The following is a 14,086-nucleotide window of genomic DNA, read 5'->3' as shown; positions in this document are numbered from 1 at the left end:
ATTTTTATTAAATATTGAATAAAGGGAATTGTGTGGGGTTTTTTGCAAACCTTTTTAATGTCTGGCTTGTAATAATCTGGGATTTTCATATCTGCTTATTTTATTAGTGACTTATTATTAATTTACAAAATTTTAAGAGAAAAGGGGTATAATTCTGCACCATTCCCACCACCAGAGTTCTGTATCCCCAGTCCCTCCACTGGAAGCTACAATAGTTCTCCCAAGGCTTCAGTCTGTTTTGATATATTATTTTTATTGAAATATATAAAGAAAATCTAACTTTTAGCAAATACATGTTTGGAGAAGAAAGAAGTATTTCAATAGCCTTTTCAGAAAATTCTGGTATTCTTTAATACTATATCAGCTATACAAGTAATGAGAGGTACTTTGCAAGTAATGAAACTACCTCAAGCAGAGGTAGTTTCTTAATGTGACTTTTTCCTAATCTATTTCAATAAAATCTCTAGGTCTGCCTGTCACTTTGACTGAAACTTCTAATTATGAGATTTCATAACCATGCATTGGTTGCCTGGAAAATATTAGTTTGCTGAATTAAAAAATTTTCTCTCTGTCCCATCTAATAGAAAAAAAAAAAAAGAGGGAAAGGAAAATATGGCCACCAGGCTAGGAGTGATGGATTCATAGTGCTAGTACCAAGCCCCAGCAATATACCTGGTAGCAAAAAATCTTTGATATGTTAACACATTTCATTATAGGATAACAAGGATACATTAATAAATATAACCTCTAATCTCATCCAAAAGTTATTTAAGTGTTGGAAACTTGTCAAGTTCACAGTTCCCACAAAGCCTCATTTTCTCACACCTGGAATCTCCAGTCTTGCCATTAGCAGTGAATACTGTCAGTTATTTTCCTTGAAGTGACAGGCTCATTCATATCTTAATAATAAGCTAATTCACCTGGCTCCTCAAACAGTTGCTGAAGTGCTTTTCCTTGAGCAACTTTTGGTTTAGCACAGCTGAACAGATGAGTCATGAAAGGTCTGACCTAAGGACTCCTATGACTAACTTCTCCTCACTGGTATTTGTACAAGGAAAATCTTTCCTATCATTTTCATTGTAGAACACCTGGGTTTGCATCTGGTTCAATAAATGCAAGTGAGTTCATGTGTGTAGAGAAAAACTCATTAGCACTAATCCAGTGATTCCCATACATTTGGAATCATCTGGGGCATAGCCAAAAATATTGTCTATGCACCTCCTTCAAATGTTATTTTAGGTATGGTATGGAACTCTACCCTGTAATCTTACAATTTTTAACCTATTGTTGAATAATTCATTAAAATCAGACTCAATTAAAAATAAATCCTTCATTTGGAATATTGCTTGACTTTAAAGTCTTAGATACTCAGTTGAGAGAAAAATCTTAAAGATACTCAGGTGAGCAGAGGTGTGGCCATGGAGTAGCAGCTGCTACACGTTGCTCTTCTGATGAACTAGTTAAAGTAATGAAAAGATCACTTGAACCTCACCAAGTTACAACTGGGAGTTCTGAAGAAACTCACTTAGCTATAGATAGGTACAGGTACAAGTAGTCAGTGGATGGAAAAAGGGGTGAGGGAAAGGTTCTCAGGATATAGGAAGTCATTCTTAGTGGTAGTCGGTGTCATCTTTTTAGCAGGAAGCAGGGAATTCCTGACTGCTTAATCTGTGAACTCAGGGACATCAGGATATTTAACTTCCCACAAGACCTTAGCAGTGCTTAAGAGAAAAGCCTGGCTGAGCACTAAAGCCATGTGGTCTGCTCAAGCCCCAGCACACAAGTAGGAAAATAAATCCTGCTTGTTCTTTGAGCATGTAGGAGAAAGCGGTTCTCCCTTGCTGTTTTCCAAAAGTCTGGAAACATACCAGTGAGGCCCCACATTGATATCACAGGCACTAAACTAGACCTGTGACACATGATAGAATCTCTTTTACCATGTTTTCATGAGCAGGGAAATCCAACACTATAGCCACAGCACCACCTGCTGGCTCAACAACAGAAACTGTGCTAAATGCACAAGCTTAAAGTACATAGATACATCCATGCCAGAACTTACCAAATAAGATCAGATCAACAAAGATCTGGGAAAAAATTGTCAGAAATGAAATTTAGAAAATTCATTGTGAAGGCAATTCAAGAATGTGAACTTAACATGCAGAAACATATGTAGGAATTGAGAGATCATTTCACTAGAGAAAACTCCAACAGAATTTGATGTCGGGTTGGAAAAAATAAAGTAACAACTTCAAACAGATAGATACATGATGTGAAGGGTACTTTTAATGCAGTTCAGTTGAGTAGCAGGCCTAGGAATAAACTAAATTATATTGAGGACAGAATATCAGAGTAAGAAGATTAAGTCACCACATGATGTGATTTAAAGCTGTTGGACAGGAAAAGTCTAGAACAATTGAAGCACTTCTCTGTGAAATAGACTCCAGCAGAAAAATGAATGTGAGAGTTATTAGGATCTCTGAGGAAGAACGAGGGAGGGAGGAGCAGAGAACATATTCAAAGAAATCACAGCAGAAAAGTTTCTACACCTGGGCTACATTCAAAGCAGACATCCAGGAAATTTAACAGTCACCCAGGTTCCTGAATCCAAAATGGCACACACCCAGACACATCATAATATTTAATAAAACTATCCAAAATCAAGGACAAGGAAAATATATTGCAGGTTGCTTGGGAAAGGAAGAAACTGACATATAGAGGTATAACCATCAGGCTTTCATCAGATTTCTTTCCCCCCCCCCCTTATTTAAATGTTAAATTATTTAACTGAAACTCTCGCCAGATCGCTCATCACAAACCCTAGAGGCAAGGAGGAAGTGGGGTAACTTTTCAAAGTATTAAAAGGTAAGAATTGCCAGCCATGGATACTCTGGCCTTCCAAATTATACTTCAAGTTTGAGGGAGAAGTAAAGATCTTTTTTTTAATCTTTATTTATTTATCTACTTATTTGATAGAGACAGCCAGAAATTGAGAGGGAAGAGAGGGAGGGAGACAGAGAGACACTTGCAACACCACTTCACTTTGCGAGTGCAAAGCTTTCCCCCTGCAGGTGGGGACTGAAGGCTCCAACCCAGGTCCTTGAATATTGTAACATATGCTCTCAACCAGGTACACCACCACCTGGCCCTTGAGAAGTAAAAATCTTTTCAAACATACTGACACTGATGGAATTTACCACTACCAACCCTACATTGTGAGAATTACTGAAAAGAAGCAGTAAAGGAATTCAAACCCTTAGTGATCAATGGTAGAATAGAGTAGAACCAGGAACATAAACAACAGCAACAGGAAAAAAAACATAAATACAGGAATAAATAGTACAAAATGGACAAAGCAGTACAATCAAATATTGGTGAACCAAGGCCAATTTAACAAAAAATATTGTTGATATTATAAGTTAGACACAGTACTCATAATAACTACAAAATTAAATATAGTACAGAGACAAATAGGAAATACATATAGTAGGTGAGACCATCATAGAAAACTATCCACATAAAGTAACAAGCAGAAGCATACAGGAAAAGAATCAACAAAAACATAAAACAGTCTCAAAACAGAAATCAGAATGGCAATAAGTAAATTAATCACCCTAAACATGAATGGCTTAAACTCACCTATCAAAAGTTTCAGGGTGACTGACTGGAATGAAAAGCAAGATCCACTTATGCTATTATCTAGGAAACATACATCTAAACAAAAGACAAACAGAAGCTCCAAGTTATAGGCTGAAATAAGGTATTCCAAGCTAAAAATGCAGACAAAAGGGCATGAACAGCTATTCTGCTATCAGATAAAATAGGCTTTCAGGCAAAGAAGATAATAAGAGACAGAATTGGACACTACAGAGTATCAGTCCAACAGGAAGACATAACTGTCATCAATATATATATTCCCAATATGAGTGTACCCAAATATATAAAACAAATACTTACTGACCTCAAGGGAGACATTGGCAGCAAGAAATAGATCATCAGGACAAAAAAAAAAAAAATCAACAAGGAAATAGAGGCTTTAAATGAAGTCATAGATGAGGTGAACTTAACAGATATATTTAGGACATTCCACCCCCAAAGAAAAGAATGTACATTCTTTTCAGCTGCATATGGAACATTCTCAAGGATTGAGCATGTGTTGGGACATACAGTCTTAATAAATATGTGAATGTTGGGGGTCCGGCGGTAACGCAGTGGCGTAAGCGCATGTGGTGCAAAGCAGCAAGGACCAGCATAAGGATCCCGGTTCGAGCCCCTGGCTCCCCAGTGCAAGGGAGTCATTTCACAGCGACAAAAGCAGGTCTGCAGGTGTCTATCTTGCTCTCCTCATCTCTGTCTTCCCTTCCTCTCTCCATTTCTCTCTGTCCTATCCAACAACGAACAACATCATCAACAACAATAATAACCATAACAAGGCTACAACAACAAGGGCAACAAAAGGGGGAAAAAAATAAATGTGAATGTTGAAATTATGAAGAATTTTTTTTTTTATCACGAGGCTGTGAGCTTGGAAATCAGCCTCAAAAAAAGAAAAAAGATGCAACTTAAAACTGCACTGATATTCTACCTTACAAACATCAACAAAACAGGAAATGATAGGTTTTGGTGAGCTTGTAGAGAATATTGAACTCTGCTATACTGCTGGTAGAAATGTAAACTAATATAGCCTCTTTGGAAGGCAACATACAGAGTCTTTAAACTTAAAATAAAATGGAATTACATTATGATTCAGCGGTGCCACTCCTAGGTATTTAACCAAAAAACATTGAAACACTAATTTGAAGAGACATGTGCAACCCTATGCTCATAGCTGCATTATTCACAATAGCCAAAGAGTAGAAGCAGCCTAAATACCTATCAAAAGATGACTGGCTAAAGATATTATGGGATATATATTCAATGGAATACTACTCTGAAATTTAAAAAGATGATATTGTGTCCTTTGGGACAAAATGAATGGAACTCTAAGTGATTATGCTTAGTGAAATAAGCAGAGGTGAAAGACAACTACCAGATGGTTTCACTCATATGTGGAATCTAGAGAACTGATACACATGAGTTTGGAGGGACCGGGGTGGGACAGAAGCAAGCAAACTGTCTCTGAGACTTATGAGAACTATAGTGGTTATCACTGGGAGGTGGGAAGGTGAGGATATAAAACTCTGGTGGTGAGTGCTGTGGAGCTATACACTATAATCTTACAATCTTGTCACCGAAGAGGAAGAGGAAGAAGCAGCAGTAGTAAACAAACTGTTTCTGTGACTTTGTGAGAACTATGGTGGTTATCTTTGGGAGAGTGGGGGACACAGAACTTTGGCAGTGGGTGTAGTGTGATAATATACCCTGTAATTTCATAATCTTGTAACCCACTGTTAATCACAAACAAATGACAAAAAAGATTCCCAGGTGACTCTAAAATTCACAGAAATTTGAAAACCGTAATACAAATGCCTCTTTATTAAAAAGAGTGATACCAGCCTGCTGTATTAAAGACTTTTTAAATTTTATTTTTAAATTACATCAGAGCAAAAGTGAGTGACATTACTTTTTCCCTCTTGGATATTCCATAAAAATAATTAATTAATAGAGTCATTGAGCCATTGCCAGAAAGTGTTGTCAAATTAGAGAAAATCTAAGTGGCTACCTGGTTTTATTTGCTAAAGAAAGATCTTTTGGTACTATATTCTTCTTTTGGTACTATATTCTTCTGTGGGTGTGTTTTTATCAAAAGAAATTTCCTTAGAAGAAGTTGCTCTTGACAGATAACCCAGAAGGCTGAAATATTGGCCTAGAAGACTTCCTTTGTGCTGACAAAAAGGAATTTGTAAACACAAATTTCATAAATTCCTCCGCTTTGTTTTTTATAAAGTGTTTTCATTCTGGTCTGAACTTCAGTTCATTTGTAGTATAATATAATTTTTTAGTTTAGTGCCTATGAAATGCACTGCAACCTTATACTTGGAAAGGATTATATTTTGGTACCCAAAAGTTCCAGAATTTGGATTTGATTTTATCAAAAAATGATTCTTGAATTTTCTTAGCCCAGTTGTTTGATGGGAAAGGACGTTTGGAGTGCTTTTCTGTTCTGGCTTGGGGTCAGCCTGGTGGTAAGAGGGAGGTAACCTATGTTAATCTTCTGTGTTGTATAACCAGCTTTTCATTATTGAGAAGTAAATAATTTCTTATGCATGTTTTTTTCATTCAGTGGATGGAATTGCAAAAGCAAGCAAACAAAACCACTAAGCAAAGCACCAGTAGCTATAAAAAGAAGCCAGGCTTAGGCAGCAATAAAGAAGACTCACTATCCTGATCTTAAAGCTATTAATCAGCTGGTTGGATACACATCATTACACAAATAAGCACAATGCCTCCTTCAAGAACTAGCGAAGGAGTGAAGGGAAGGCTCCAGTTTCAGAGTGACTCATGGAGAGCATTTTGGCAGTATGTTAGAGTCAGAACTCCATAGCTTTTACTTGATAGTTCAAGAACACGGTGCCCCCAAGAGATGTCCTTAAGTCTCAGTCAGTTAATTTCTTATAGGACTTGGGCTTTGCTTTCTTATCTCTTGCTTAATTCTCATACTATATGCTTCTTTATTTCTGTGTGTTGTTGTCTGATAGTACACAGAAATGGCAATGCTTCCTGGCCCTGCTTCTCAGTCCTCTCATACCCAGTTATGAAGTGAATCAGAGTCCTGAATATGTTACCACTGGGCCACATAGCTAAGGGTAGACACCAAGGATGATAGTCTTGTTATCTAGCCCAGTACGCTACTATTTCCACTTCTTTTTCTGAAGTTCATCTTCCCATACCTTCTCTTCCTCTTAGTAATCTCCAAAGAAAATAAATATATATATACAGATATCTCTGCCATAAATCCTAGCATAGTGCTGTACATATGAAAGGTTATCAGGTTTTTAAAAATAAATATTACAGCTATATGTATACTTAGATGTCAACTTGTTTTCAGTGCTTTCATTTTCAATGTTTATTTCATATGTGACAGTATTGTGGGGGGGGGGGGGAGCTAGAGTACCACTCTAGTACATGCATTGCTAGGGATTGAACAGGAACTTCAGCTGTGCAAATCCTGTACTCTACCAGCTGAGCTATTGATATTTCCCCAGCCTATTACCTTTAAAAGTACTGTTGAAATAAAAGTGCATTGAAAACCCACTGTGGTCCTCTGAATTCAGAGTAATTAAGGATTAACAGTTTAGTAACAGGGGTTATAAAACTATTTATCAGGCACCCACATGCTGAGACATATGATTGCCAAATTATGAACTGTATACTAGTTATGGTAGTTGTGATGACATTAACAATAAAATGAGCTTTAATCAGTCATGGCATCAAGATTAAGATAGGAGGAGATCGAGAAAGAACCAGACATCACTCTGGTACATGTGCTGCTAGGGATTGAATTTAGGACATCATGCTTGAGTGTCCAATGCCTTATCCACTGTGCCACCTCCTGGTCCAATGTAGTGTTTCTTTCTATAATTATTTTAGATTTCCTTCCATGACAATGCAAAAAACTATGTGCAGTGGAATATGAGGTGCTGTTTTCTGGAGGAATAGGGTTGGGCATAGAATACAATAATATAAAATAATGAGTTAGAGTAGACTACATGGAACCTAGCATCCATGTCCAATTTTCCTAACTGTAGAAGAGTCATCATTTCCAGCACTTGCAGTCTCTCACTAATCTCAAAGTCAGGTGTGTTTGGGGAGTACTCTCCATTACTGACCAGCCTTCCTTAGCCAGTTGGATGCTGCTTATCTGTCTGCTTCTGGAAGTCTATCATTTTATGAAGAAACCTGTACTATAGTATGTTACCAGTCTCTTCAGCCATCCTTTCTTTCACCTCATTTCTCTGGTAACTGACCATCTAGTTGATCTGCAGCATATCTTTCTTGCTTTTGCTCCTTCCACTATATCTGAGATGGTAGGAGGGGATAGTCTGTGGAGTCAGACACCCTAGTTACTATCTCACCTCCATGTCCTGCTGGCTTGAAATTTTAGATAAATTGCTTTACTTTTTTTCTCTTCTCTGTAAAATGAATAATGACTGGAAAAATAAGAGGTGATATTTGTAATATAATGGCACAGGCAGCTTGCTTCATAAATGTTAGTTTGTTATCACAGTTATTATGTTTGGGAGCTGGATGGTAGCGCAGCGGGTTAGGCACACTTGGTGCAAAGCGCAAGGACTGGCATAAAGATCCTGGTTCATAAGGATCCTGGTTCGAGCCCCTGGCTCCCCACCTGTGGCAGTGAAGCAGGTCTGCAGGTGTCTGTCTTTTCTCTTCCCCTCTCTGTCTTCCTTTCCTCTCTCCATTTCTCTCTGTCCTATCCAACAATGACGACAGCAACAATAACAACAACAATAAACAACAAGGGCAACAAAAGGGAAAAAAAATAGCCTCCAGGAGCAGTGGGTTAGTAGTGCAGGCACTGAACCACAGCAATAACCCTGGAAGCAAAAAGAAAGAAAAAGTTATTATGTTTGCCTGCTAGTGATTAGGTGCTAGATCATATTCATAAAATTATCTCAAAAACCAAATGTGGCAGGTTTAAATTTATAAATGTTAAGTGCTACAGGCTCTATCTTTTAGCAATAGATATGAAAGTATTAACATCAGAAAACAAAATGTTTATATTCCCTTTCTATTCTCTAGGTTTGTTTTAAAGTTTGCTGTTTTTCACAAGTCAAGAATGATGACTGCTGGAAGAAGGGGCTTTACTTTTGTAAATTATACAGTGTGTTTCCTCAAAAGAGAGAGAGAGAGAGAGAGAGAGAGAGAAAAGCTTGCAGTTCTTGCCTTGCTCAATCTAGAAGCCTGCCTTCATCACCGCCTCTGAGCCAGCAGCTCTGAGAATGAAGGGAAGTAAGTCTCCCTCTTGAAGTCTGTAGACACAGTGCTGGATCTTAAGTCTGATGGTGCTGTCATGTGTGCTTTCTAAAACAGTCACCACCAGTCTCATTCTCTTGAGTGGCTTATAAGCACTTATGTTGTTAGCTCCTTAAATCTTATGCTAGTAGAACTTTTCAAACCTCAAAATAAAAATAAGGAGCTGGGCCAGGCAGTGGCATACGTAACTGAGTGCACACATTACAGTGCACAAGGCCCGGGCTCAAGCCTATGGTCACATCACCTGTAGGGAGGAAGCTCTATGAGTGGTGAAGCAGTGCCATGTCGCAAGTCTCTCTCTCTCCTTTCCCCAGCCTCCCTCCTTCCCTCCTTCCATCCCTCCCCCTTTTCACTCTGTTTCCTCTTCCCCTCTCAATTTTCAATTTCTCTGTCTGTATCCAAAATAAGTAAATAAATTTTTTAAAATTAAGTTCTATAAAAATAAATAACAAGCCAAGGTGAGGAAGGCAATACTGTGTGGGGTCAACACTACAGGCCAGAAAACAGTCACCTGCTAGCCCCCCACCCAGCCAGCATTTATTTGGCTGCAGCCAGTTGCATGGTACAGGCATGTGGAGCAGCATGGCATGTGACCTTACCTTAAAACTGATGTGATAGATGTTAAAATGGTATGATAGCCAATGATAGCTTAACATGTATCTCTCAAGTATCGGAGAACAAAATAGCACTAAGAAAGAGCTGAGAAACACACAGGCAGAGCAGTGAATTTTCTCAGGCCCTGCTATCAGTAGCAAATAAGGAATCCTGGAAAGTGACACTTCCAAATGTAGAAGTCTAACAATCACTCGACATGAACATTTCAGTCTGCAGCAGAAGGGCTTTGGTCGTCTCTGTGCATGTGGTCCTAAAAATAATCTTACATGGAAGACAGCAAAATTAAGTGCATTTCACTATGAGCTCCCTAAAGTTTTGTTTTGGTGTCCTACATCATTGACCCATCTGGTAATAACTAGCTCTCCTCATTTGTTTAATCCAGAGGAGAACTGATTTGAAAATCAAATCATGATGAAACACCTGAGCTCTCCTGTCCTGGCTAGTTTTTGCCAACTCTTTCCTAGCCACTCACAACCAACTGGGCCCCACAGTAAGCACAGGTCCATCCTTGGCAAAAAGGGCACTGTCTGCTTTTAACATTTGATTGGAAAAGGTTTTTGTTTTGTTTGCTTGTTTTCACACTAGCAGTGTTGTGCTGTATTGTAACACCTGTGGGGGAAGTTTTTCTGAATCTTTGCTGAATATGCAACTGTAGTGTTTCCAGTTTCTTCTCTATAGCAGGCCCTGAACTTAGAGGCTACAGAGCCCCCAGAGAGGCCAGTATGGCTCTCATCACGGCCTTCTTATTGCACTGAGTGTCCTAATGCAGACATATCTCTAGGAGGGAGAAACTGCTCTGCCTTGGGACTGCTGATGTGCTAAAGCTTTATAGGTTCACAGTGAGTTAGCTGGTCCTCACCCCAACTCCCAAACTTACAGTAGTTTTTCCTTTGGTCACTATATTGTCTTTCTTTTTGTTCCTCTTCTCTGTCACTGTTGCTTTGAAGCTCCAGTTCAGTCTCCAATTCTGAATATATCCCCTGCTCCTGCTATACAGCATGTCTTTTTCTCTCTAGATTCTTCCTCCTCCTTTGACTTCCCTGCCACTTTCCTGACCTGGGCATTAACCACACACAAGGCATTGGATTTATGGAAAAAAAAACAAAAACATATTTTCTGATTGTGTAGAACTACTTTTGGGGGAGGCCAGGCAGTGGACACATGGTTGAGCACGCATGTTACTGTTTACAAGAGCCAGGGTTCAACTCCCTGGTCCCCACTTGCAGGAGGGGAACTTCATGAGTGGTGACGCAGTGCTGCAGGTGTCTCCCTTCTCTCTAAATCTCTGTCTCCCCATGTCTCTTATTTTCTCTCTGTCTCTACCTAAAACAAGTAAAGTAAAAATATTTTTTAAAAGAACTATTTTTTTCAGCAGGAGGCATTTTTTTCTTCCTTTTTTTTTTTTAACTCCAAGTTCAGTGCCATGTCAGCTCCCTGAGATGGTCAGATCTTGTAACTGTTAACACTAGGTTGATGACTATTGGGTGTCACTTATACAGTGATCTAGATTATCATGTCCCTGTGGTGGGGTTCCAGGGGATTGTGAAGTACCAAGTGGGACTGTCTTTGAATCAAAGTTTTGTATTCAGATGGAGGTTATAGAATCCTACATTCACTTTTGTTTAATACCAGTAACTTGAATAACATGTTTTTGGAGACCAGCATCTTCCCCAGACACATCCCATCATGTGGCAGGCTGCTCAAAGCCAAGGGAAATATGCAGGTTTCCATTTGTTTGGAGTTGTCTCATTCAGAATAAAATATTTGCTACACTGGAAAAAGAAAAAATTCTGGGGCTGGGTGGTGGTGCCCCTGGTTGAGTGCACATGCTACAGTGTGCAAGGACCTAGGTCCCCAGTCCCCCCCAGCAGGGGGAAAGCATTGTGAGTGGTGAAGCAGTGTTGCAAGTGTCTCTCTTTTTCTGTCAACCCCTTCCCTCTTGATTTCTGGCTGTCTCTATCCAGTAAATAAATAAACACAATACAAATTTTTAAAAAAAGAAAAGAAAAGAAATTCTATTACATAAGTGAATCTAAGCTTTTTTTTTTTTTTTTTTTTTTACAATTTGGTTAGTAATAGCCTCCCTCCTGGATGAACTTGAGTCATGACACTACTTATATATTGCGTAGAAGTTCACCCAGAGGGTGGACATTTGTAAAAAGTGTTCCCTGAGAGAATACAGGCTGTGAGAGTGAGGTGTTTGTTTAAGAGGTGATTTTTTTTTAATTTTTTATTTTATTTATTTATTCCCTTTTGTTGCCCTCGTTGTTTTATTGTTGTGGTTATTATTGTCATCGTTGTTGGATAGGACAGAGAGAAACGGAGAGAGGAGGGGAAGACAGAGAGGGGGAGAGAAAGATAGACACCTGCAGACCTGCTTCACCGCCTGTGAAGCGACTCCCCTGCAGGTGGGGAGCCGGGGTTCGAACCGGGATCCTTATGCCGGTCCTTGTGCTTTGCGCCACCTGCGCTTAACCCACTGCACTACAGCCCGACTCCCAAGAGGTGATTTTTTAATTTCCATGCATCATTTAGTTAACTTTACTTTCTAGAGAAGATCAGTTAGCTCTAGTAATCAACATATAATAAGATATATATTTCCTTGGAAAGGAAATTTTTTTTATTCTTTGGTAACTAAAAGTAGACCACAATAAATCCAGTACAGAATTGAGATGGTAATTTCATCAGGGATTTATTCCTTAAGGATAAAACATAGGGTGACTCAGTTAATCTGCACCCTAGTTGAAAACTGTGCTTATATTACTGTAGGAGAGTTAGTCCCAGTAAGGAAGGGACGGCTAGAGAGTTCAGGTGAGGCCCAGCCATCTTCAGTTCTTGAGTATCTTGATTTCCTTCCCTGTACTCAGAGCTTACACTAGGTGGCATGCAAGGAAAGCCGAACAATTCCCGACCTTGCTTCTGCAGGAGAAGAATTCTTTGGTCTGCGGGTTCAGCTTTGGAGTGAGCTGTGTGATTTGTGATTGTTCTCTCCTTTCCCCCTAGGATGAAGTGTCCTCTTGCTGGTACAAATAAAAGATTTCTACTTAACACTATTAAGAACACACTGCCTTCCCATAAAGAGCAAACCCATGAACAAAAAGAAGACAGTAAGGAACCTGCAAAAAGCCAAGACCAGAAAGAAGACAAGCGGAAGAAGCACAGAACCCATCCATACAAGCACAGCTTCCAGGCCCGGGACACGGTCAGCACTTCCCCTCCGAGGAAGCAGAGCAGCCAGGAGAAATACGAAAAGCGATCACACAGGCGGTGAGGCAGGGATGAAGCACCTGCCAGACAGACTGTCATGGGCAGCTAGCATTGTTCTATCTAGAACTGGAGTTAGAGAGGTTTCTGTGAAATACCTGAGTGATTTTTACAGTAGATCCTTTGTTATGACAAGCAGAAAATTACCTAGAGACTCTTCAAGGAAACAAGTACAAAGAACCTAAACATCTCAACATGTTTTGGCAGGGTTCATCTCCCTTGGCAGTGTAAGCTACAACATGTATTGTTTTTATTCTGTAATATCTTGTTTGGAAGTTAGTTTCAAAATAAATCTAGAACTTAAGGTTATTCAGAGATTGTTAAAAAACTAATTCTCATTTTCTTAGTGTACTGCAACTGTGATCATTTCTCAAAAAAGCAAGATACTTGTAAATCCTATAGTTTAGTTTTTTTTTTCCAGGGGGGTGACATGTTTAACATTTGTAAATCATTTGGTCAGTAACCATTTTGATAAAGTTCTGCTCCTTCTAGCACCAGAAACACAGCAAGAAACTCTTTGAAAACTTTACCTTTCCCTTCAAATGAACAATGTAGGAAATTCTCTAAATGGCTTTGATTTTAGTGTTCCATATCAATAACCAGAGGTTTAAAAAATGACTCTGTTATTTCCTTGTGCTTTCTCAAATTCATCCCTGAGATAGAACATATTTTTTCTATATTTAGAATTTTGGAAAAGTTTTAAGTGGTGCTTTAAAAAGAATCTCCAAATGTTTATATTAATGTAACTATTTTAGTGTTTTAGCTTATTTAACTAAAGATCTATGTTTACCACTCATAGTATACTTGTTTCAGAAATCTTAATTTTAAATAAAAGTGTGTTTACAATGCCTTCTTTTTCCCTGTATCAGTGTGAATCTGTTTTAACATATACTTACAGACCTTTCAAATCTGTATTCTTCTTTTCATACTTGGGATTGTCACAAGCACACTCTACCCCAGTCCACAAAAGGAAGAAGAATCTGTCTCTGTGCTCCCCCTCCCCAATTTTCCAAAGCATCTGAGCTTATGCCTGGCTGCTCCCAGATAATCACTTGCTGCAGCCCTGCTCCCTGCTTTCTGGCTGCCAAGAAAAGCCCTTTCTGAATGCTAGAAAGGAGCACATCCGAAAAGTTAGCTTCGAGGTATTTAGAGAGAAATCAAAATAAACCGTCTACCATTTCTCCCAAGCTGCTTTGCCACCCTCAGTCTGAGCTAAATTTATGGAATGACAAATCCAAAGCATTCTCACTCTATCCATTCCCTTTTCCTACCCAGG

The 14,086-nt window shown here is 39.0% G+C and overlaps 1 protein-coding gene across 1 annotated transcript in view; it reads left to right on the top strand.

Moving 5' to 3' along the window:
• Positions 1 to 13,660, top strand: part of LOC132538650 (protein POLR1D-like) — a 41,717-nt gene extending 28,057 nt beyond the window's left edge. Inside the window, exon 3 of the mRNA XM_060191701.1 lies at positions 12,550 to 13,660. Within this exon, the coding sequence (XP_060047684.1) occupies positions 12,550 to 12,817 (268 nt within the window). The 3' untranslated portion in view covers positions 12,818 to 13,660. The remainder of the gene's footprint in view (positions 1 to 12,549) is intronic.
• The last annotated feature ends 426 nt before the right edge of the window (positions 13,661 to 14,086 follow it).

Source organism: Erinaceus europaeus, chromosome 5 (assembly GCF_950295315.1).
Source record: "Erinaceus europaeus chromosome 5, mEriEur2.1, whole genome shotgun sequence".
NCBI lineage: Eukaryota > Metazoa > Chordata > Mammalia > Eulipotyphla > Erinaceidae > Erinaceus > Erinaceus europaeus.
This window is presented reverse-complemented; position numbering and strand designations above follow the sequence as displayed.